Consider the following 23202-nt stretch of genomic DNA (forward strand, 5'->3'; position numbering starts at 1 on the left):
TGTGTGTGTGTACATTCTATTTAGATAAGCTGCGGAGGAGCATGCCCAACCTGTTCAGGGCTCCCAGTGTGCCTAGCCCACTGAGCCCAGCCAATCACATCGGCTCTCCTTCCACCCTTCGGAACAGTCTGAGCTTCGACTCGTCCAATGGGCTGGCCAGCAGGCTACAGTCCTCCAGTGAGATACCCTCTTCTTTGTTTTAGCTCTGACCATACACATACTATAAAACTGCCGGGCTTGATTGACTTGCCAGAATTCATCAAATTGAAAATGATCATTYTAAGTCGGTGGTCCATACATTATACAGTAGACCTGAGGAAAACATGAATATTATATCAACCCATTAATAATCCATTCATCTGTATATGATGTATTGTCAACCCCCTGTTCCTCTCCCACTAGTCCCTTCACCCGGTCAGTTGCAGAACAGAGTCCAGAGTGTGGGGAACTTCCAGTCATTGTCGCGGCAACCCCTCAAAGCCACAGCCTACGTCAGCCCCACTGTGAAAGGGCCAGTTACCATGCCAACCTCCACCAGTCTGCAGTCCCTGAGCGGCATCAGTGGGATCCCCCTCTCCAGTAAACCAGCCGTGGGGGTTGGGGGCACTCCTACACCACCCCGGAGCAGCCTGCCCCGCCCCGCCTCCTTTATTGGGACCAGCTCCACCCCTCGAAGCAAGATCGCCCAAACCACACGCAGGTAGGCTACTGTAGGACACTAGGGGAGCGCCAACAAGCTCAAAACTAGGTTCTTGTTGTCTGGGATCGTCATTTCCTATTTTTCATCTCAATCTGATCTTCTTTTCCCCAGTTTATTGACGCCTCCTAAGAGCTTGTCCAGCCTGAGTGCCCTACGAGACGGGAGCTGGAGAGATGGCTGCTACTGAGAGAGGGATGAATGGAGAGATAGGATCCAGAGAAGAAGAGCTGGCAATGTAGAGAGACCCTGCTGGTTGGGGTCACTCACTGCCACACAAAGTGTTCTTKGGGAATTGAGAAGGCAGGTCAACCAAACTATAGGGAATAACAACCTTGTGTAGAACGCCCTCATGATTGGGTATGTGAGGTGTSGTCAGCACTCAAAGTCAAACATGCATTCTCCACCTGTCCAATTTGGTCTGTGCCAAGGGGAATCGCCCTGTTGATATTTTTATGCACTAACAAGTTTTAACCACGTTATGGTTACATTAACATACTAAAGAAAGAGCTGCCACTTTATGCTAATTAAGCCACATAATTCGTTTTTTTWWACTTTGGAACTCTGATTAATAAAAGGTGTATTTTCTCTTAATGGAGAGCACCAAATATGCTGCTAAAAAAAGTCTAAATCACTCCCTATTGTCTGGGTGTATTTGGTCWAATTTTTACATGGCAAGGTATATTTAAAATAAATCTTATATTATTTATTATCTTATGATTAGTGTAGAGACTAAAGTTAACTTTCAGTGTGCATTGTTGGGATGCTGATCGTATTGATGCAATATTCTTCATGATTTTTAAATTTTTTATGTGAAGCATATTAACCAAATTAAAGCTAACGTCTTAATCTGTTTACAAAATRTCTCACCAAGACAGGGAAATGACTTCAAGTTGTGTTTTGGACACTTTTTAAACTATAAAGATTCACTGGTATATCTATGAAATATTTGTAATTGTTGCACTGATTGTACAAGTGTGAATTGAAATGTAATTGTTTTTGTTCATTTTATTTGTGATATTGCACTTTTATGGTTAATTATAATTTTGTTGATGAAGAGCACAGGGTAGATGTTTTGTCTTTTGGGATGAAGGATTACTTTTTAAAGATCACTTATGTAGCATTCTCTGTCTGTTTAATAATTTTTTCAGTATTTCAAAAAAGCAGGTTAGTCTTCATGGCACAACTCACCATCTCTTTCTCCAAAACATTTTTTTTACTGTATTGAATGAGTGTAGTTTTAAAAACTAAAATTAAAGATTTTCAAATTATAAAAAAAAATATTATTTCAACCTGATTTTCAATTTATGTCTCTATAGTTAGTAGGTTACTGGTTATTTTCACAAGTGAAGTTCTTACAATTTCGCTAAATTTGTCAGATTGATTGTAATTCAGTTTCCGTATCAAAGGACATGTAACGCTTTCTGTTTTAAGCCTATCCCAAATCTTAACCCTTACCTTAACCATTCACCGTTAATGCCTAACCTAAAAAAATGCGGAGTTAATGTCTAAACAAACTTACACTAAGAAATGTGACGTTTGAGTGACGTGGAATTCTGGTGTGAGACTGTGAGCTCTAGTTTCAGCATTACTAGAGTAGCCTACATCGGATAGAGTATTCTATTTTGTTTTGTCAGTTCGCAATATTTTAACAGTCAAAGCCACAGGCAGACATATACCGTATCTGTAGGCCTACTGTGCATAACATGTTCAAGGTTTTAATAAAAATATCGTTCCCATACCGGGAGTCGAACCCGGGCCGCCTGGGTGAAAACCAGGAATCCTAACCGCTAGACCATATGGGAGGTTGGAAAACGTAATAGTAAGTTAACAGTGAAATGCACAAGTAAGCCTATTGGTATTGTAGAATGGTGTTTCTGAGCCCTCGAGTACCCCCAACAGTACACTTTTCATTGTAGCCCTGGACAAACACCTCATTCAGGGTTTGGTGATTAGTTGAATCAGGTGTGCTTGTCCAGGGTTACAATAAAAATATGTACTGTTGGGGGTATTCAAGGAGTGATGTAAAGTACTTAAGTAAAAATACTTTAAATCAATACGTATCTGAACTTTACTATTTATATTTTGGACTACTTTTACTTTTAACGTTACTTCACTACCTTCCGAAAGAAAATAATGTACGTTCTACTCCATACATTTTCCCTGACACCCAAAAGTAGTCGTTACATTTTGAATGCTAAGCAGGACAGGACAATTGTCCAATTCACGCACTTAAAGAGAAAATCCCTGGTCACCCCTACAGCATCTGACCTGGCAGACTCACTAGTGCTTTGTTTGTAGTGATGGGTCGTTCGCGAACGGCTCTAAGAGCCGGCTCTTGTAGGTGAACGTTGGGAGCCGGCTCGCATATCAGAAGAGCCGAATCTATTTATAAAAATATTTTTAAAAATAAGATATGAATAATCAAAATATTTAAATGAATAGAATTAACTAATTCAAATAATGAAAAAAGAAATAAAACAATATAGCCCTAAATGCTCAAGCGCACACACATTCGTTCTGACTGTCTGCTCAGACTAACAGCCTCACCTGTTGTTCCTGTCAATCAGACACGCAGTGTCAACCAATGAACCAAAGATGCGTGAGGGAGGGCCGAGCCAACTCACTCACAGTCACACACTTAGCAGCCGATGAGAGACGAAGGACAGCTGTGAAAACAACAGCTGGAAAATGAGTCGGAAGCACAGTAGCATGTGGATGCATTTTAATAATGTAGACAATGTTAGAGCACAGTGTAGAATTTGCCAAAACAAAATCTCATATAAAGCCGGTTCTACGCACAATCTACACCTGCATATGCGAACTGTGCACCCAACTGTGAAGCTAGCTGTAGCGGAGCTTTGAGAAACTAGCGGGCCTGCTAGTGATAGTGGTGGAGCCAGAACCTCCAGACGTGGAGATGTATCCACTCAGTCAAGTAGGCCTACTCTTCGACCCACAGCTACGCAGTCTTCTATGGACCAGTTTATGCCAGAGAAGCAAACAAGGCCAAATTGGCCAAATCTGTAGCAAAACCAAGGCCACATTGATATTGCATTGGCTACAATGCCACCGATTTCCAGCCATTTTCGATCATGGAGGACAGAGGTTTTAGAAATTATAGTAATAGTCTAAATCCAATGTACACAATTCCAAGCAGGAAAACCCTTTCAAAATCACTTATTCCACAATTTTACGAGAGCACACAGGCTTCAGTGCGGGAAAGAGTCCAAAAAGCTCCAAAAAGCTACTGAAGTTTGTCTTACCACTGACTGCTGGACATCACCTCTTACATGTCGTTACATGTCACTTCATTGAAGATTTGAAGATACCCAAGGCTTACTAAAGTCATGACAGGGAGACCTCATAGTGGCCACATCCGTTCCCTCTGAGAGGGTCTTCTTGAAAACGGAACAAATAATTACTGAGAGAAGAAACYGCATCAGCCCATCGAAAGTGAGGCAACTTTGATACTTAAGTATATTTGAGCAATTAAACTTACTTTTTGATACTTAAGTACATTTAAAACCAAATACTTTCAGACTTTTAATCAAGTAGTATTTTAGTGGGTGACTTTCACTTTTACTTGAGCCATTTTCTATTAAGGTATCTTTACTCTTCCTCAAGTATGACAATCGGGTACTTTTTCCACCAGTGTATTCGAGGAGCAGGGTTAGGAAACACTGCTATAGAGAACATGTTCAATGATGTTTAAACAAAACAGTTGTTCCCATACCGGGAGTCGAACCCGGGCCGCCTGGGTGAAAACCAGGAATCCTAACCGCTAGACCATATGGGAGGTCTTGAGAATTGACAGGACTATAGACTATTTGTTCCGTCTACACGGGACGGATGACATATTTACACTTAATTTCATCATTCAATTCATTCTTCTCACATTCTTTATAACAAACTGCGATTAAAACGACACTTTCAAACGACTGTGTTTCTAAAATAAAGCAAATTAAAGCGATAACAGTAGCGAGTACAAACAGTTTTGACCCTCAAAGACATCCGTATATACGTCATAAGAAACGGACGCCGTGTTGTTGATGGTTGAGAAATGTTCAACATTTTCTGCTTTTGTGTGTAGCTAGCTAGGTTGTTTAACCTTAATTATATTAACGTTATATTGGATCAGAAGACACAATGTGAGTATTTCGTTTAAGATTTACTAAAGCCATTTTCTTGCTTGCCGAAATTCACCCACCCCCTTCTAATTTCCTTAATTTTGTCACTAAAGTCAACTACTTTCTATAAAACAAACTTCACATCAGGATAGGCAACCGAAATTAATAATTAATGTATGTGTGTTATATTAAACAGAGGGAGTAAAATGCTACTAAGATTAGTGAAATGTAGGCTAAACTGACAACGGAGTGCCATTGGAACACAGATTCATTAAATAGTACCCGCAAAACACCAGTCTCAACGTCAACAGTGAAGAGACGACTCCGGGATGCTTGCCTTCTAGACAGAGTTGCAAAGAAAAAGCCATATCTCAGACTGGCCAATAAAAAGAAAAGATTAAGATGGGCAAAAGAACACAGACACTGGACAGAGGAACTCTGCCTAGAAGGCAAGCATCCCGGAGTCGCCTCCTCACTGTTGACTTTGAGACTGGTGTTTTGCGGGTACTGTTTAATGAAGCTGCCAGTTGAGGACTTGTGAGATGTCTGTTTCTCAAACTAGACACTCTAATGTACTTGTCCTCTTGCTCAGTTGTGCACAGGGGCCTCCCACTCCTCTTTCTATTCTGGTTAGAGCCAGTTTGCGCTGTTCTGTGAAGGGAGTAGTACACAGCGTTGTACGAGATCTTCAGTTTCTTGGAAATTTCTCGCATGGAATAGCCTTCATTTCTCAGAACAAGAATAGACTGATGAGTTTCAGAAGAAAGTTCTTTGTTTCTGGCCATTTGAGCCTGTAATCAAACCCACAAATGCTGATGCTCCAGAAACTCAACTAGTCTAAAGAAGGCCAGTTTTATTGCTTCTTTAATCAGAACAACAGTTTTCAGCTGTGCTAACATAATTGCAAAAGGGTTTTCTAATGATCATTTAGCCTTTTAAAATGATAAACTTGGATGAGTTAACACAACGTGCCGTTGGAACACAGGAGTGATGGTTGCTGATAATGGGCCTCTGTACGCCTATGTAGATATTCCATTAAAAATCAGCCGTTTCCAGCTACAAAAGTCATTTACAACGTTAACAATGTCTACACTGTATTTCTGATGTGATTTTAATGGACAAAAAATTTGCTTTTCTTTCAAAAACACATATATATATAAAGCAATTTTTTTTGTCCATTAAAATAACATACAGTGTAGACATATGCATTACTTTTTAACTCTGCACTGTTGGGAATTGTCTCATAAATTAGCATTTCACTGTAAAGTCTACACATGTTGTATAACATGACCAATAACATTTGATTTCATATTGTTGCATCTATTCATAAGCTAACATAAGCTAGCTAGCTAGTTCAGTTTGTACGACTATGGTTGTGTTTTATTCAGTCTAAATTGCTATTCTGATCAGCTTTCAAACACATGTTTATGAAGTTGTTTATTTTGTTTGTATTACTCAGGTCGGAATATTGGAAGTCCCAGCCAAAGAAATTCTGCCAGTATTGCAAGTGCTGGATAGCCGACAATAAACCTGTGAGTGTTGAGTAAATTGTCATGTAATTTGTACCGGTATGTAAAGTTGTACTTAGCTGACTAGCTACCCATTCAGGCATGATCATCATGCTAGTTATTCAGTCTCTTTGACTAGGCCCTTCTCATGTTTCTAATGTTGAATGAATGCTTACTTGTTCTTGGTGATCTGTGTCAAAGAGAGAGTAGTCTGTTACGTTATGACTGCAAGGGGTTGTGGCTGAGGACAAGATTTGATCATGTATTCACCCCTGCRCTTGTTTGTTTCTCATGCAGAGTGTTGAGTTTCATGAACGAGGGAAGAATCACAAAGAAAATGTTGCTGCCAAAATTGCTGAGGTGAGTTGTCATCATTGGGTTTTGCCTTCACTTGTGAAACATAGAAAGATGGGTGCCTGTCAGGGCCAGGATTGTAGCTACCATACTGCATAAGAAATACAGATACCATAAATGTGTCAATCACCTGAGACTATACTGTTTTCTATCTGGGCTCTATGTAGTCTGCTGATAACACGTTATTACACTGAGGTATCAACAGGGGTCACTGTTGCTAGGGAAACTATTAATGCTTTGTAAACGCAGCTTGGCATACATAGCCCTCCTGGCTGGCCTAGTGGTGTATTTCAGCAGAGATAAGGTCCAGATATGCCACTCTCACCCCATGCTGTCATCTCACTGGTGACTTGACTGATACTCTGGCCCCTCTTCTGTACAGATGCAAAAGAAGAGCATTGACAAGGCGAAGAAGGAGGATCGTCAGTCTAAAGAGTTTGCAACGATGGAGGCGGCTGCACTGAAAGCTTATGAGGAGGATATGAAAAGGTTGGGGATAAAACCATCAGGTAACTTCTTAGTTAAATGTTTTATTGATTTACTAACTTAATAACCTGCCAGTCTGTTTTTATTTGTACCGTCTAATAAGTGTGTAACTTATTACCATTGTTTCTTATAGTTTTTGTATTCTAATATTTTATTATCTCTTATTGTTGCATTGTCGAGAAGGAACCTGTCAAGTAAGCATTTTGTCGGATGATGTATACCACGTGTATACTGTACATACGACTAATGAAACTTGAAGCTTTTAAAAAGTTATAACACACTCAGTGTAAGTTGTTTTGGATAAGAGTGTCTGCTCAAATGGCTAATATATCAATGTGATTTTGTGTGTTTGCTTAGGTTCCCCATCTCAAACCAAAGCCCAAACTCCAAGCCCAGTTCCATCTCAATCTCCATCTCCATCTCCATCTCGAAAACAAGAAAAGAAGCGAAAGCCTGGAAAGGAGAGGATGCCCAGAAACGAATCAGAGAACTGGGTGGAGGGAAAGACAGGCGAAGGACTCACATACTACTACAACTCTATGACAGGAGGTAGGCAAGGTTCACACAAGGTGCTTGAAGTGTTTAAAGTAATTGAATTTGGCACTCTGAAATTCAATTACTTGAATAGCTTGAAAATCTGAAGTTGGTACTTGAATTAAAATGAGAGGAGAACAGAAAACGATCAAATATGTTCATATGAAAAATATATTGGTCTTACGAATTCATTTCCAGGTACACTACCGAGTTTTATTTAATGTGTTTCGCACTCTGGTTGCCAGGCGAGCTCTCATTCTACCCACACTGCCACTCAGCCAGGCAGGTACAGAACCGACTGATTAGGCACTGCCAAACGTCACATCGATAGCTAAAATGCTGGGCAACATGGTGTAATCGGCCCTGGAGGGGAAAGGCACAACACTGCATCCTGCGCTGGTGCCAGTTTTACATTAAGAGATTTTTTTTCTCTCCAGAGCTTTTTTTTTTTCTCATTCAAGGGGGGCCTGCGATATTCCACTTTATCAAGCGGCAGCCGTGCTCCTGCTGTTCTGGTTGCCGTTCACGTGCCGTTTTCTTCACACAGCCCACCCGCCCTTCTCCCGACCGGCGACTCTAAAGCTGCCAGTCAGAAGCAAGATGCTTTGTTGTAGCTATTGAGAGGTAGATTCCCAAATGCCCAATAAAACTACAATACTGTCATAAAGCTGGAGTTGTGTAGTAATGCGAATAAGAAATGTGTGTTCACAAGTAGGCATGTCCCAAAACTCTCTCTGCTCATCACTACTCAAATTACATCATCAGTACTGATTTACCTCATGTATGTAGTACATGTAGTAAATAAGTAGTGAAGCATGTATTATTGAGTAGAGCTTGTAAGGTAGTAATGAATAGTAAGTACATTTTTTTTTTCATGAGGTTTTGGCRAATATACTGCCATCTGGTGGCGAATAGAAACAATAGCATAATAGGAACTATTACAAATTGCTGGTCCTTGGAAATAAATATTAGTACTTAAAAAAGTACTTAAAAGCCCTTGAATTTGGTTTGCAACTGTCCGTACGAACCATGGGTAGGCTGAAGACCACAACACCTCTGCAGATATCAGAGATGACGGGTTAAAAGGCATAGACTGTGACTTTAATACATCAATTTTGAACATACGCCTAAGACCATTCACCTTTCTCCTGAAGCATTGTGTTTTTATATCTTTTCAGAATCTCAGTGGGACAAACCATATGGGTTGAAGGGAAAGAGCACACCCTCTCCACAGCCTGGTCAAACTGAGGTACACACAACTTTTTAATGTATTTTTCTTAATACCTTTCATTTCACCAGGAAGTCTCTTGTATGTTGTTACCCATTTGATATGTTTAGAGTCAGTGTAATGTACCGAGGTAATGCATTCAAGTCCTGGTATGAACACACTTTTTTTTCTGTAGATCTCCTTAGGTAGTAGTGCCTGGATGGAGGCCGTCAGTCCTGATGGATTTACATACTACTACAACACAGAGACTGGAGGTCAGTCTGTAAAGACAGGTGATGACAAGAATGATGTATGTTTGACATAATTATGTTTGACATAGTTTTGATGTCTCCCCCACACTGACAGAGTCCAGCTGGGAAAGACCTGCAGATCTCCCTGCCGGTGGTGAGTCTGGGTCTGGGCCCAGTGGAGAGACAGTGGGCCCCCCAGGGGTAGATGACACATCTGCCCTGCAGCCAGAACTCCTCTCTGGGGAGGACAGCTCCAACAATACCAACGGAGCCGGGGAGGGAGAGGATTCCAAACAGGTCACCAAGATTCAGTTCAGGGTGAGACTCTGAGTTCTCAATACAACCCCATTTGTAGTGAATGGGCACAAACAATAGTGGGCATTAGTTTAGGATTTGAGTCATGGTGACTGACGATCATTTCAATAATCATTTGCTCTCCTCACAAAAAGAATACACCGCCTTCAGACAAGGAGGGAGAGGATAAAGATGGTGAGGATGATGATGGGGGGAAGGGAGACGAAGGGGCCAAAGACACACCGGCAGCTGTGCCTGAGGAGAAAGAGGAGAGGCCTGCTGTTAAGAAGCCCAGGAAGACCAACCCTTACGGAGCMTGGGAGCAGATACAGGAAGAAGAAGAGCCTTAGTAAGAGACTGTTGTACTGTCAATGTCTTCATTTGGATTTAACTATGAGATTTTGTTAGTTTGCCTTAATGAACAGGACCCTGTTGCTAGTCTGTCTCTACTTTAGCCAACTTGTTATTGTGTGCCTTATTAAATTCTAAACTAATAACTCACCTATCTGCTCTATACCCCACCCACCACCACACATGTTCTCTCCTCCAGTGAGAAAGTGGACCTGCAGCTACCACAGGTGGAAGGTGCAGCTAGCGCCCCCGCGGAGCTGCCGTCTGAGCCCAAACCCAAGTTTAGGGAGCGTATCATCACCTCTCTGGGCGACGAGGGTGGCCCCGCGTCGGGAGCCGGGGCCACGTTCAGGAAGAGGAAAGCAGAGAACGGGAAATCCTCCAGGAGCCTGAGGCAAAGGGGAGATGATGACTAATACCCAGGCTAACTCAGATATTAACTATTTTTAAACAGACACAAGGCTTGACAAACTGGGGGATGTTGTTGGAGACTGTTGTTATTGTGTAATGGGACAATTCGAGCAACGTCATATCAATACCTGGATAGGCAGGTCACGTCCCTGTGGGCTACAGAGAACCCGAGTTAGCTACTCACCAAGATGCCATCAGTTCATAATTGTTCAGGTTGAATTTTACCCATCAACCACCCAAGTTACAGTATATCAGCAGCTTTTCGGGTTGAATAGGACAAGCAGACGTCTGAAACAAGCTGGATCAGTGGCTTTAGCAGTCCTAACTTGAAGTGTTACTCTTTACAATTTCCTTTTTCAATGCCTGATGCCCTCCTGCTTTTTTATTTGAGTTGAATAGCATACAGCTGTGACGGACAGACAATATCATTCCCAGAGATATTTTGTTATGCGTGTGTGATGTATTTTTAACKGGATMATTTCTGGATGGCTTGTGAAGGACCGCTGTGATGTCCTTACTGTGGTGGTGGATGTCATTTTCCACATCGCCACCAGTACATGCTCAGGCCTGGGTCTCCCAAACCCATCTTAGCACTAAGGTCAACTTTTGTCTATTTAGTTTCAATAGAATTAACATCCTAGTGCTACGATGCTTTGGGGAAACCCAGCGCTGAACCGTACCAGCATGGTTGGAGTATGCGAGAAGGAGAATGCAAAGAAAGTTTTCTACAGTATGATTGATGAAATATTGTACTTTTTTTTTTTTTTTTGCGAGTTGAATATATATTCTGCTGGTGTGGACATTTTCTCTATGCTTCTTCCTTTAGTCCATCAGCCTTTAGTAATCAATAGTCTTCCATGGATTTATTTTGCAGACTTCTGTCARAGCAACTCAAACATTTCACAGGGGCTYGAGTAGCCTYGAAGGTAATWCAAYCCTTCATTGGTGCCAATACACRCTCATTGCTATGGCTGTGTWGGAGAGATACTGATGCCATGGCTGGCCAGCTGCCAGACAGCCTGGGTGCTTGAGATTAGAGCGTGTGTGTTGGGCTGAAACATAGCTCTGACACACCCAATAGGAGCAGGGCTCATCGTCAACTCTTTTCAGTAAAAATTTAAGGACTTTATTAAGATGCTAGGGTGTAATTGGGAATATTTTTGAGACTGGTTAAAGAGCTGGGTTATCTGCAGCCAGGCTCACTCTTTTCTCCACCCACACGCCATTCTTTCACAAACTGAACCAGGATCAGTGTTCGCGCCATTGGTTCCATGTCTGGTCTGACTGTTCTCCTGTCAGTGCTGCAGCAGTGGGTCATGTCAGCTAGCTCCCAGAACTAAGGTGTCACACTGTCTTGAGTCAGTATCTCTGACTGCAGGTCACCACCAGCTCCAGCAGAGCCTCCTTGTCTCCGTGTTCCAACAGCTCTGAGATCAGATCATCCAGGGGCTCCCCACCCCTCATGAACTCCTGCCAAGAGAATACAGAAGACACATTAACCAACTATTACCACTACATGTAAAAGCATGACATGACAAGCATTACACAACAAATCAACTTCCATTATAGACTGCTTGTTTGCATAGTTAGAAGCCCACCTTGATATCTCTGGTCACATAGCCAGTCCGGTGATCTGTCACGCGGTCCTGGCTAAAGTTGTAGGTGCGAATCCTCTCCGACTGGGAGCGAGTGCCCACCTGGAGAAGGAGTAACATGAATGGCTCTGAGGTGAGTTGGGGGGAGGGAGACAGTAAAGCATTAGGATGGGAATGTGTCGGGGATCACCTGCTGTTTGCGTGCCGTAAGTCTCTGCTCCGTCTCTCTACCCATCATGCTCTGGTAGAGGCGGGCCTTCAGCACGCGCAGGGCCGTGTCACGATTCTGCAGCTGAGAGCGGGACGTCTGACACTCTGCCACCGTACCTAGGGTCAGAGCAGGGGTCAGTCAGAAATTCCATTTCAATTCAGTCAATATCAGGAGAGCAATTCAAAATCAAGAATTGAGAAGTGCCATTGGTTTTCAATAAAGATATAAAAAATCTTCTTAAAGTGGATTTTCAATACATATTCTGTCTCCCCGAACTGTAAGCTCTTACCTGTTGGCAGGTGTACTATTCGGACAGCACTGTCCGTTGTGTTGACACTTTGACCTCCCGCCCCTCTCGATCTGAACGTATCAACCCGCAGGTCCTTAGGGTCAATGCTGATGTCCAGCTACAAAACAGAATSCCAATKTATTATCGTTCAGACAGACAAGACAGATAGGGGCAGACAGACAGGTGTACCTCGCTGGGTTGTGGCAGGACGATGACGGTCATGGTTCCTGTGTGAATGCGTTGCATCCTGGAGGACAGGCCCACCTCGGGGATCCTCTGGACCCGRTGTGTCCCTCCCTCATGCTTCAGACGCCGGTACACACTCTCCCCCGCTATCCTTACTGCCGCATGGTGCAGTCCACCTGAGTGAATCAAATCAGACAATAAAMACACCAATCAATCATACATACACGCAGACACTTTCATCCAGTGACCCATAMAACACAGAGACAGTAGGACAGACAGAAGAGAAGCATTACCATATTCAGCAGGTGTGTAGTTGAAGATCTCAAAGTCCCAGTTCTTGTAGCTGGCAAGGCCTTGGTACATGTCAAACATCTCTCTGGTGAACTGTTGACAGATGTCACCTGGATCAAAACATGTGTACCAGAGAGGGGACATACATTAGCATTAGGACCAGGAGTGTAATGGAGAGCCATTGTCCATGGCCTATGCTGTTCATTGAGTAATTACAGTTCACTGACTCACCTCCTGTTGTCCGCCCTGTTACCACCTCCAGAAGGACATTACTGGTGTCGTGTGGGTCACTGGGTACTAGTGTCTGGATCAACTGGGGGAATATGAATTCAGATTTTCTCATCAAGTTCCAGACTGACCAAGGCAGAYATTKAAAATGTTCTGTGTCTAATGTCTGTTCGTACATCTTTTCTCAATGACTCGATTCTTTGGGTGATCTGTGCTTGTTCCTCTTTCAGTAGCTGKACCATTTGTCGGTCTTCCTCTTTGGAACCGACTGTCCCTGTAAAAGGACAATATGGATGACTCTGTACAACATTTTCAGATACATGACACATTTCACAGTTAGCACATTGTTATTGAAGCATTGGCGACCTCTTCTGGTTATTGCGGCACGTAGGCGTTACAGACACTTATGAAAGGAAGATACAGAAAGACCGCTAGTTAGCAATTAACAAAATACACGAAACAGAACACAGCTTACTTACTCTGAAGCAGAGTTTCAACCTCCTCTAGGTCCTTCACGGCATGTTCAGCGCTCTGAAACGCAGTGGCCACTGGTGAAAGTCCCACCTGTCTCTTGTTCAACTCTTTCCTGGCGGGGTCGTTGAGAAACCCATGTTGTAATGTTTTGGTGACATCTCTGTACTCTTCCACAAGCTGCCGAAGATATCTTTGTACAGACTCATTCCGGTATAAATCTCCCAAATGATTGTTACAGCAACGTCTTGATGATACGAGTGATCGATTTGCTAGTTCCTTCCATATTCTCTTGCGCATGAGTAGGGCGCACCAGCCATACAGTCGAATACATTTCTGCGTAAGCATCTGGCTACAATGTATACGAAATAAGTGTAAACTGGTTACATGAGTTTATCATCTCATATTTAGTAACGTTGTAAAGAATATAATCACGCTTCCAGCAAGGTCAAAGAGTTGTGTTGAATGCTGGGATATGTAGTCATAAATAATGTTTTTCGCACAGTATTTTACAACAGCACCCCTGGTGGTGTTAAAAAGCTATTTAAAATGAATCTGTAATCTGATTGGTCCTCAAAGTGGGGGGGTACTAAACTGAGAAAACCACCTCTTAAAACTTCTATTGGTAATGAAAATACGCTGAAATACAAACATATCTCGGGGAAAGCATAGCCTAACATCGGGTCTGTTTTTATGAAACACATTGGATATTTAACGTTCAGTATTAAACGGATCTTTAAGAAATGGAAAGCAGCCTGCCAAGAATTCAGCAGCTCAGGAGAACAGAACCAACTTCAAACAGAACTCTTATTGGTACYGTCGTTTTCATGGGATTACTTCAAGTGGTATCAAGTGTTGCTGTTGTACTTCACTTGACAGGTCATCTTCAACAGGTAAGGTAATCATAGTAATACAGATACTACTGCATAGGTCTCTTAGATTGGATTATACCAAAAGTCTCCTCTGAAAATGATCATAAAATCTATGTAATTCTATAGCACAAAGTTGTATTTTGTAAGAAAAAAGTTATTGTCTTAAAAATGTGCAGGTGCTGCAAGAAAACATTGGACAAAAAAATGATTATATACAATGATTGCCACAAATACACATTGCACTAAATGTAATCCATTTCAAGTGGTTGCTCTCTCACCACAACATCTATAACACATTTTAAACTTCAAACAGAGGCAAAGTGTTTAATATTGTATGGACGGTTTTACTGGCTATTGCCTCTTATGGCTTACAAAGTAGCCTTATGTATTACAAGAGAGCAACAAATCAAATAAAAGTTTTTATTGGTTTACACAGATTTGCAGATGTTATCGCAGGTGCAGCGAAATGCTTGTTTCTAGCTCCAACAGTGCAGTAATACCTAACAATACAAAACAATATACACATAATCCAAAAAGTAAAAAGAAAGAAATTAAGAAATATCAGAATGAACAATGTCAGAGTCCGGAATATAAATATGTATATTGGTGTGTCACAGTAGGGACAGTAGGGACAGCATATCAATAGAAAAGGTGTGTACAGCAGTAGTTATATAGGATGAGCTATGACTAGAATACAGTATATACTGTACATATAAAGTGACCTAGTGGCCTCATGGGTGGAATGTTATTCATATTTTTCATAATTAATAAACATTTCAAAAACCTGCAGAAAATCCAATGTTTATGTCAAACGGTTTTGTTATATTTCAGTCTTCTGTCATGTATATAAAGGGTAATATTGAAATGCAAACTCAAAATGTAATACATTTCAACTCTATATCTGACATGGTGCAGGTGTCTTCTTTTTCAGCCCACAACCATGTGTGTGAAGGTGTATACTTGTTTCAAAGTAGATTTGTTTAAGACTACCAAGAAATACACTGTGTGACCCTGATTTAGCCTACTGCAGTAAAAAACGTTTAAGTGACAAGTGGTCAATAACTTTATAAATGCGTCTAACAGCAGTGTATCGATGCCCAATGAGGGACTTGGGCTACTGTGACCTCTAACCTCTCTTGCCGCTGTCTCTGTTGGCAACTTCAGGTCACCCAGACCGGACCAGCCCTAGTTGAGACTTCAGACGACCTCCAGAGAGGGGAGTCACAGAGGTGCCCAAAAAACCCCAGGGAGGTCACACCATCAGCCCACCTGCCCATTCAGCCTCCCAGTGGGCACATCCAGAGAGACATCCAGAACACCATGATCCACTGGGACCACGCCCATGGACACCTGTCCAAGATCGGGTACCATGACGGCAGGATCCTGGTCCGCGAGGGAGGCCTGTACTACATCTACGCCAAAACCTGCTTCAGGTACTATGACCAGGTAGAGGAGTCACTGTTGGAGTCTGGGTCTCATGCTCCAGGGAGAAGAGGGGCTTCAGCAGAGCCTAGCATTCACAGAGAAGATGGAGCTGGGGCCGGGGCTGTTGCCCTTCTTATACAATACGTGTTCCACGAGCGTCACAGTCACAGTACCCCCCYCAGGCCAGCTGTGCTGATGAAAAGCGGCAGCACCAAGCACTGGCAGAGGGGCCACTACCACATGTGTTGTCAGCAGCAGGGAGGGGCTTTCCCCCTGGGGCCCGGGGACAGTATCTACGTCAGCGTGTCCAACTCCTGGCTGCTGGACCCGGAAGCTGAGGGAAGCTACTTCGGGGCCTTCAGAATCAGCAGATGATGAATGAGGAAGCAGACCCAGGGCAATTAATTGATGAATTAGTAACTGATATCTCTTTAATCCCATTCCCAGCTCAGGGATGTAGATGAGGTGGAATTCTTATCGGTTAGGTAGCTGGACTGTCTGCATATGGAATAGATTTTTGTATTTTTATACTGCGAAAACAAACTGAATTAGGCTCACTTTTAATTTAGTTTTATGAAGTTTTCAATATTTATGTATTTTCTGATGTCTCTCAAATTCAATTCTGTGTTCAGTTTTTTGTGTGTTTATAGAACATTCCAATAAAGCCATATACAATTGTAAAAATACAGGAGAGAGATGATAAATGCTCTGTTATTATCACCAATATTGCTATGCTTCAACCCATTTTATAGGAAAACAGGGATATCATTAGACCATTACGTTTCACCCTGAGACTGTTTACCTCAGCAGACCTCTGAAAACTTGACACTGTCTCAGGCGTACGAGCGCAGGGCGCCTCGATTTTATGTGCTTTCTGTGGTTAGAAGGGAATAACTCCAGTTAGTGATGCATGCTGGGAGTGTTGTGTCATGCACATTTAGAGGCCCCCTTGCTCTCCTTACTCATTCCCTGATTTCACTGACCCCTATAGTCCTGCCCCTCCCCCACCTCGCCTCRTGTCTCTGATTTAAAATGAAATGAGATACTCTTTTGTTGACGTGTAATGTCATTACTATGCTCAGATTGCCTTCTTCACATGAAAATCCATTTGCGAATCAATCTGTCCATGCTTGGATTAGAACAATTCAACACACACACCATGTCTCCCTTGAAAGCTTTCTTCACTCGTATGTCATTTCCATGTCAAAGCATGCATTAACGCCACCTAACTACACGATCTCAGCTCTACAGTTGCACTGTTAATAAGAGAGCATTAAGGTCATCCACTGAAACAAAGACTGTTTCATTTGTTTTCAGTCTGGCATATAGCTGGCACTACTCTATAACCTTTCAGAAAATGGGCAACAATAGCACACGAATCAGCTCGGCTTTCAATAAAAAGTTTAATTTGTAAAACTGCTGATGCCATCAAATTACTATACTTCAAATCAGTAGAGGCTGCTGAGGGGAGGACAGCTCATATGGAACGGAGCAAATAGAATGGATAGAAACACATGGAAACCTCAGTATCAGTATTCACCCCAAAACACAGGTAGCCCAAATAACAGCAGGTGAGATGAATAACTTGGTATTAATGTAGTTGACCACCCACAGCCAACAACCCCTGTTCTAGGGCTATTAATGGTATTTAAAAGCTCAACATTGTATGAAATTAAAAATAAACATAGCTATGTTCTACTGTATCTCCATCCATCCCCTCTTCACTGTCTCTCTTCCTATTTGAGGAAGGATGGAGTGGACAAAATAATAGCAACAGATACTTTTAGTTAATGTTTTGTTGTGTTGACACAATGCAGACTAGGGTAAAAACAGGAACACCTGTGACCTAGTCAAAACCGTCTCTTTGGCACACACGTTTTAGTGCTGATGAAACACAGGGAATGAGAGACAATGTCAGGGAACCAGACAGGAAATAGTTGTGGTTATATTGAGTCACAGATGGAGGGAGGGATTGGAGGAAGGGAGGGAAGGAGGCAGGGAGGGGGAGCACCCTGTTGAGTCATACATACAGTTTATCCTGTTGTGTCTATGGGACTGAGACTGAGATTGAGTGAGGAGGGCTCTATTTAATCAAACACACATGAGAAATTCAAACGCATAAAAAGTGCATAGAATGTAATGGCGCAATAACCTATAAGATCATGATGTTCACTGCAGCACATTTTTTGTTTTCATAACTGGTTATGGGGAACCGGCACACACCTGTACCTATTGCGTACACCGTAAACTTGTCTCAATAAAGCCACAAGACTCAGAAACCACAGCAGCTAATAACTCAGAACTTTAGCATCTGGAGGCAAACATGTTAACAATAATAGCCCAGTGTTTTCCCTATACCTAAGCATTCAACCACAAATGGGGAACTCCAACTGTCATCACGTTCAAACAATTTGCTATTTTTAGTGCACAAACAAACCCAAACAACAAATAAAATATTTACATCCACCAGCACAAATAACTGTCAGGTCCTGTGCTAATAAATTAAATATATTGGCTATTGTTTACCAAATGGTGGGTCCCTCACCAGCCTTCAGCCCAGCTTGCGCCTTCACAGCCAAATCCTACTGAGTCATGGCTTTATAGGCTGCATGGGCCTTGAAAGAAACCTTGTTTGGTTCATCTGGATGGTCGCAATACATTTCCAGTAGGCTGTACACACACGCGCACGTGGAAGCATAATGGGGATGTTTCAGTACTAGCTTCCTTACAGTGGGGCAAAAAAGTATTTAGTCAGCCACCAATTGTGCAAGTTCTCCCACTTAAAAAGATGAGAGAGGCCTGTAATTTTCATCATAGGTACACTTCAACTATGACAGACAAAATCAGAAAAAAATATCCAGAAAATCACATTGTAGGATTTTTAATGAATTTATTTGCAAATTATGGTGGAAAATAAGTATTTGGTCACCTACAAACAAGCAAGATTTCTGGCTCTCACAGACCTGTAACTTCTTCTTTAAGAGGCTCCTCTGTCCTCCACTCGTTACCTGTATTAATGGCACCTGTTTGAACTTGTTATCAGTATAAAAGACACCTGTCCACAACCTCAAACAGTCACACTCCAAACTCCACTATGGCCAAGACCAAAGAGCTGTCAAAGGACACCAGAAACAAAATTGTAGACCTGCACCAKGCTGGGAAGACTGAATCTGCAATAGGTAAGCAGCTTAGTTTGAAGAAATCAACTGTGGGAGCAATTATTAGGAAATGGAAGACATACAAGACCACTGATAATCTCCCTCGATCTGGGGCTCCACGCAAGATCTCACCCCGTGGGGTCAAAATGATCACAAGAACGGTGAGCAAAAATCCCAGAACCACACGGGGGGACCTAGTGAATGACCTGCAGAGAGCTGGGACCAAAGTAACAAAGCCTACCAACACTCACAGCTGTCTCTTATACACATCTAGATGTGTATAAGAGACAGCCCAAACACACCGCCCGGGCAACGAAGGAGTGGCTTCGTAAGAAGCATTTCAAGGTCCTGGAGTGGCCTAGCCAGTCTCCAGATCTCAACCCCATAGAAAATCTTTGGAGGGAGTTGAAAGTCCGTGTTGCCCAGCAACAACCCCAAAACATCACTGCTCTAGAGGAGATCTGCATGGAGGAATGGGCCAAAATACCAGCAACAGTGTGTGAAAACCTTGTGAAGACTTACAGAAAACGTTTGACCTCTGTCATTGCCAACAAAGGGTATATAACAAAGTATTGAGATAAACTTTTGTTATTGACCAAATACYTATTTTCCACCATAATTTGCAAATAAATTCATTAAAAATCCTACAATGTGATTTTCTGGATTTTTTTTCTTCTCATTTCGTCTGTCATAGTTGAAGTGTACCTATGATGAAAATTACAGGCCTCTCTCATCTTTTTAAGTRGGAGAACTTGCACAATTGGTGGCTGACTAAATACTTTTTTGCCCCACTGTATATCCTTCCTAAATTCTGGTTTTAGTAAGGAAACTAAATGAGTGACTGAGTACATATCCTGGAGGTCTGCTGTGTGCAATCAAATAGCCTACAGACACATTTTCTCCATAACTGCTGTCTTTTCATATCATAAATTAGATTTATAAAGGTATAGAGAGAGCGAGAGAGAGAATGGTCCCTACTTTATTCGCTAACCTTAATACACCACTTGTGGACCTAACCAGTAGGGTATGGCCTCACACTGGGAACAGAGAAACATGTAAATACACATAACTGACATGTAAACTGTCTCATACCACCAGAAACCATAGGGACAAGTCCCTGTCATTTATCACATGAAAATGATGTATAAAATCAAATCCGGACATCTGGCAATCCATTGTAAAATAAATTAATACGAAAACTAGGGCAACATTTCCTTTAGTTTACTTCACTGACCAATGGATTTGAATAACAATCACTATTTATTTCGGCTACATTTTGAGTGGGAAGGGCACAAATGAACGTTTCTCCAATATCTGGAAAATGAAGATGAGCCACTCAATTCAATGGAACTCTTTGGGTGTGTCCGAACGTGTGGTTTCTTTAATTATTTAATTCTTAACATAAGTATATTGTTTTACTCGGCAAAGGTGCAGTCAGTCAATATGGGGCGTATTGGGGGAATCACACCGGAAACGCCCCAAGAACGTCCGCCAGGCACGTGCTGAGCTGAGCGCGAAAATCAACGCTGTTTCGCGCACAACAACAAACGTGTCAACATGGCCAACTCTGCTGGGATGACGATGGAAAATGGCAAGAAAACATATAGCACATTCCTAATAAAATGTTGGACTATCTGTATTATATTGGGATGCGTTGCTAAAACAGCAGCAAAGTAGGCCTAAAGTCGTTGGGGGTGGAGATACTAAAGAGTTAACGTTAGTAGGACTACAACAAGCTAATTTAGGAAGCTAAACTAGCTAACAACAATCCACCTTCTTTCTTCAGACGTGACAGCGTCCCTTCCATGTATTGCTGTAGAGACACACGGAGGGCCCGACTTCTCTCTAACACAAGCTTTAGAAGACGTCTCTCAACAAGGATATGCCCAGATTGTGGCCCTCCAGGAGAAACAACAAGTGCTCAGCTCTCTCCAGGTGAATCTCTCCTTACCTGCTAACACACTGACCAGTAACGTTAACATTTTAAAACTCCAGGAACACTGTCATTTTTGCTGCTTAAATTATATATATTTTCCATGCAACATTAATATTAGAACATTTGTTTTAACACTCAGTGTAAAGCAATGTTGTTTTCATCTGCTACYAGGCCATACTATCAGACATTGAGAAGAAAGTCAAAGAAGCTGAAGTGGAGTTAAAATCCAATGTGAGGCAGATTCTCATCCTGGAGGGTGAGATGGAACACCTGCAGCGACACATGCAAGACCTGGGCTTGCGTTCCATCACCGTCTACAACGAAAACACAGAGCTCCGACTGCTGATCGAGGAAGAGGAGGACAACTCCAGCTGCGTGCTGGCCGGTTACAACACCTACCGGAACAAGATGGAGGGCCACCGGACAGCCGTCTTGCAAGCGGAGAGCCAGACGAAGGCTCACAGGGAGCTAGTGGAGAAGAGGGCTCTGGTCAGAGTGCTCACAGAGAGGAGAGAGGAGCTGAGGGCCGACCTGGAGAACCCAGAGGGGAACGCTGTGAAGCAGGCACAGGTCAGAGCAGCTGAGGAACCAGTGTAGATGTTGACAGATTACAGTCATATGGGATATGTTAGAAAATAATAATAATTTGGTCCTGTGATTCCTGTCTTCTCCAATTCATCTGTTCGCAAGTTGTTATCGTGAATCAATAATAAAACTGCAATCACTTGACAGAAAGAGATGGATGACATGAGGGGGCAGATCTCAGACCGGAGGAAGATGGTGACTGAGAGAAGAGAGCTCATCCTGAAGGAGTTTGAGAGTCACACACTGATCAAGAAGCATATCGAGGTACGGTAGTGAATCCCTATTGTCTGATGCTCACTCACCCCCTTTTTCCTCTCATCCAACAGAAAATAACTCACTCCAGACAGTTTATGTTAGATAAAGACCCACCATGTACAGTATTCATAATAAGAATAACTATTTATCTGGTACCTTTCGAACATGCAGCTCAAAGTGTTGTACATACAAAAAGGAAAGAAATGCAGGACAATGTCAACAAAAATCAAAAAGTACAATGTCTGTTTAAAACCCAAGTGTGGTGTTCTCAGATCCAGAACAGACGGTATGATGCCATCGTGAAGCGTCTCCACTGCCAACTGATGAAGGCCCAGTCCGGCCACAGGCAGTTGTCTGATGATATCTACCACATGGAGAGAGAGATCCAGGACCTCAAGAGACACCTCGAGGTGCCATAAGTTAGCATTCTGGTTCATAAAACTGTATGTTTTGTAGTATGGCTAGGAGTTTTCCCTAACCAAGACATACTTCAGGCCCTAGTGTAGGTCTGTGCATAACTGTTTTGTTGCTGTTCATTTTCTCTTTTTACATTTTTCTCTCCCATAGTTTTTTCAGTGAAAGTAATGAATTGGAAAGCCATTAAACAAAAACATGTTTTTACAGAAAACTCCCTGTCCCTCCCCGTTACAAATAACTTGGGTTTCCCCCTGAATTTAGAGGTAAAACTGTGACACCCACTGACCAGCAGAGGGCAATGGTGTCAACCAATTAAGAAATAGCAGCTATTCCTGCATTACTGTATAGAAGACAATAATCACTGTCAGTCACTTTGTAGACAAAACAATATTTATTGGTGKGTTTCTCTCCTGTCTCATCATCTTGACAAAAACAACAGATCAGAACAGGAGACAAACTGATGAGATGGAGACGTGAAGGAAAACTTTTATACATTAAACCATGGCAGGGATCGCCTTAGCGTAAATGCTGTACATGATAGAACCAACTACCGGCGGATTACACACACTAAGACACGCAACATCAGAGGAACAGAATACTGAGTCATCATCAACGGTTTTAGGGTTAGAGAATAAAGTAGGGATCAGACTTTCCTCTCTCTCTCTCTCTCTCTCGCTCTCTCTCTCGCTCTCGCTCGCTCGCTCTCTCTCTCTCTCTCTCACACACATTAATAATTGATGGTGCTTTTCTACGGAACAAAAATAAGATGAAACGTGTCAGTGTTCTTGTTTGTTTGTTTGTGTGTGTGTGAACACAGTGCTTTCTCATTATGTTCCCTTCCCGACATTAAAGAAGTCTCGGTCCCCAGAGACTCTCTTTCTTTCTCTCCTTTTCTTAGTTTATTTCCCCCTCCTTCTCCTCTTCCCTCTGTGGGCTGGGGGTTGCAGCAGTAAATATAGTTGAGTTGTTTCTCTGTCCATCAGAAGGCTTCTGAGTGTCAGATCAGAATCTGCACTTTGGAAGTCTAATTAACTGTCCATTTCAAATATAACCATGACAT

At 42.3% G+C, this 23202-nt stretch overlaps 5 protein-coding genes and 2 non-coding genes across 8 annotated transcripts in view; 4 read left to right on the forward strand and 3 right to left on the reverse strand.

Moving 5' to 3' along the window:
* Nucleotides 1–2713, forward strand: part of LOC112075149 (SLAIN motif-containing protein 1) — a 10464-nt gene extending 7751 nt beyond the window's left edge. For both annotated transcript variants that reach the window (XM_024142184.2, XM_024142185.2), the window contains 3 exons: nt 25–177; nt 403–700; nt 812–2713. In XM_024142184.2, the coding sequence (XP_023997952.1) occupies nt 25–177; nt 403–700; nt 812–887 (527 nt within the window). In that variant the 3' untranslated portion in view covers nt 888–2713. The remainder of the gene's footprint in view (nt 1–24; nt 178–402; nt 701–811) is intronic.
* Nucleotides 2431–2502, reverse strand: trnae-uuc (transfer RNA glutamic acid (anticodon UUC)). The gene has a single exon. It is a non-coding gene; the product is annotated as a tRNA-Glu (tRNA).
* Nucleotides 2714–4424: 1711 nt separating the features above from the next.
* Nucleotides 4425–4496, reverse strand: trnae-uuc (transfer RNA glutamic acid (anticodon UUC)). The gene has a single exon. It is a non-coding gene; the product is annotated as a tRNA-Glu (tRNA).
* A 228-nt stretch (nt 4497–4724) lies between these two features.
* Nucleotides 4725–10706, forward strand: LOC112075151 (WW domain-binding protein 4). Its single transcript, XM_024142187.2, has 10 exons — nt 4725–4848; nt 6287–6359; nt 6633–6695; nt 7072–7198; nt 7533–7724; nt 8888–8958; nt 9113–9191; nt 9283–9485; nt 9617–9810; nt 10012–10706. Coding segments are annotated over exons 1-10 (1221 nt in total). The 5' UTR covers nt 4725–4846; the 3' UTR covers nt 10229–10706.
* A 365-nt stretch (nt 10707–11071) lies between these two features.
* mtrf1 (mitochondrial translational release factor 1) lies at nt 11072–13957 on the reverse strand. The gene is made up of 9 exons (XM_024142186.2): nt 13503–13957; nt 13200–13297; nt 13027–13108; nt 12798–12905; nt 12508–12680; nt 12319–12436; nt 12009–12145; nt 11822–11920; nt 11072–11693 (listed from the first exon to the last, which is right to left on the reverse strand). The coding sequence occupies exons 1-9, from the start codon at nt 13840–13842 to the stop codon at nt 11583–11585; spliced, it is 1266 nt and encodes a 421-aa protein (XP_023997954.1). The 5' UTR covers nt 13843–13957; the 3' UTR covers nt 11072–11582.
* Nucleotides 13958–14116: 159 nt separating this feature from the next.
* On the forward strand, nt 14117–16262 carry LOC112075152 (tumor necrosis factor ligand superfamily member 11). Its single transcript, XM_024142188.2, has 2 exons — nt 14117–14387; nt 15531–16262. The coding sequence occupies exons 1-2, from the start codon at nt 14238–14240 to the stop codon at nt 16164–16166; spliced, it is 786 nt and encodes a 261-aa protein (XP_023997956.1). The 5' UTR covers nt 14117–14237; the 3' UTR covers nt 16167–16262.
* Nucleotides 16263–20410: 4148 nt separating this feature from the next.
* LOC112075153 (coiled-coil domain-containing protein 122) lies at nt 20411–23011 on the forward strand. Its single transcript, XM_024142189.2, has 5 exons — nt 20411–20540; nt 20736–20884; nt 21057–21455; nt 21618–21734; nt 21998–23011. Exons 1-5 carry the CDS (start codon nt 20507–20509, stop codon nt 22142–22144), a joined length of 846 nt encoding a protein of 281 aa, XP_023997957.1. The 5' UTR covers nt 20411–20506; the 3' UTR covers nt 22145–23011.
* The last annotated feature ends 191 nt before the right edge of the window (nt 23012–23202 follow it).

Source organism: Salvelinus sp. IW2-2015, unplaced genomic scaffold (genome assembly GCF_002910315.2).
Source record: "Salvelinus sp. IW2-2015 unplaced genomic scaffold, ASM291031v2 Un_scaffold3006, whole genome shotgun sequence".
Taxonomy (NCBI): Eukaryota; Metazoa; Chordata; class Actinopteri; order Salmoniformes; family Salmonidae; genus Salvelinus; species Salvelinus sp. IW2-2015.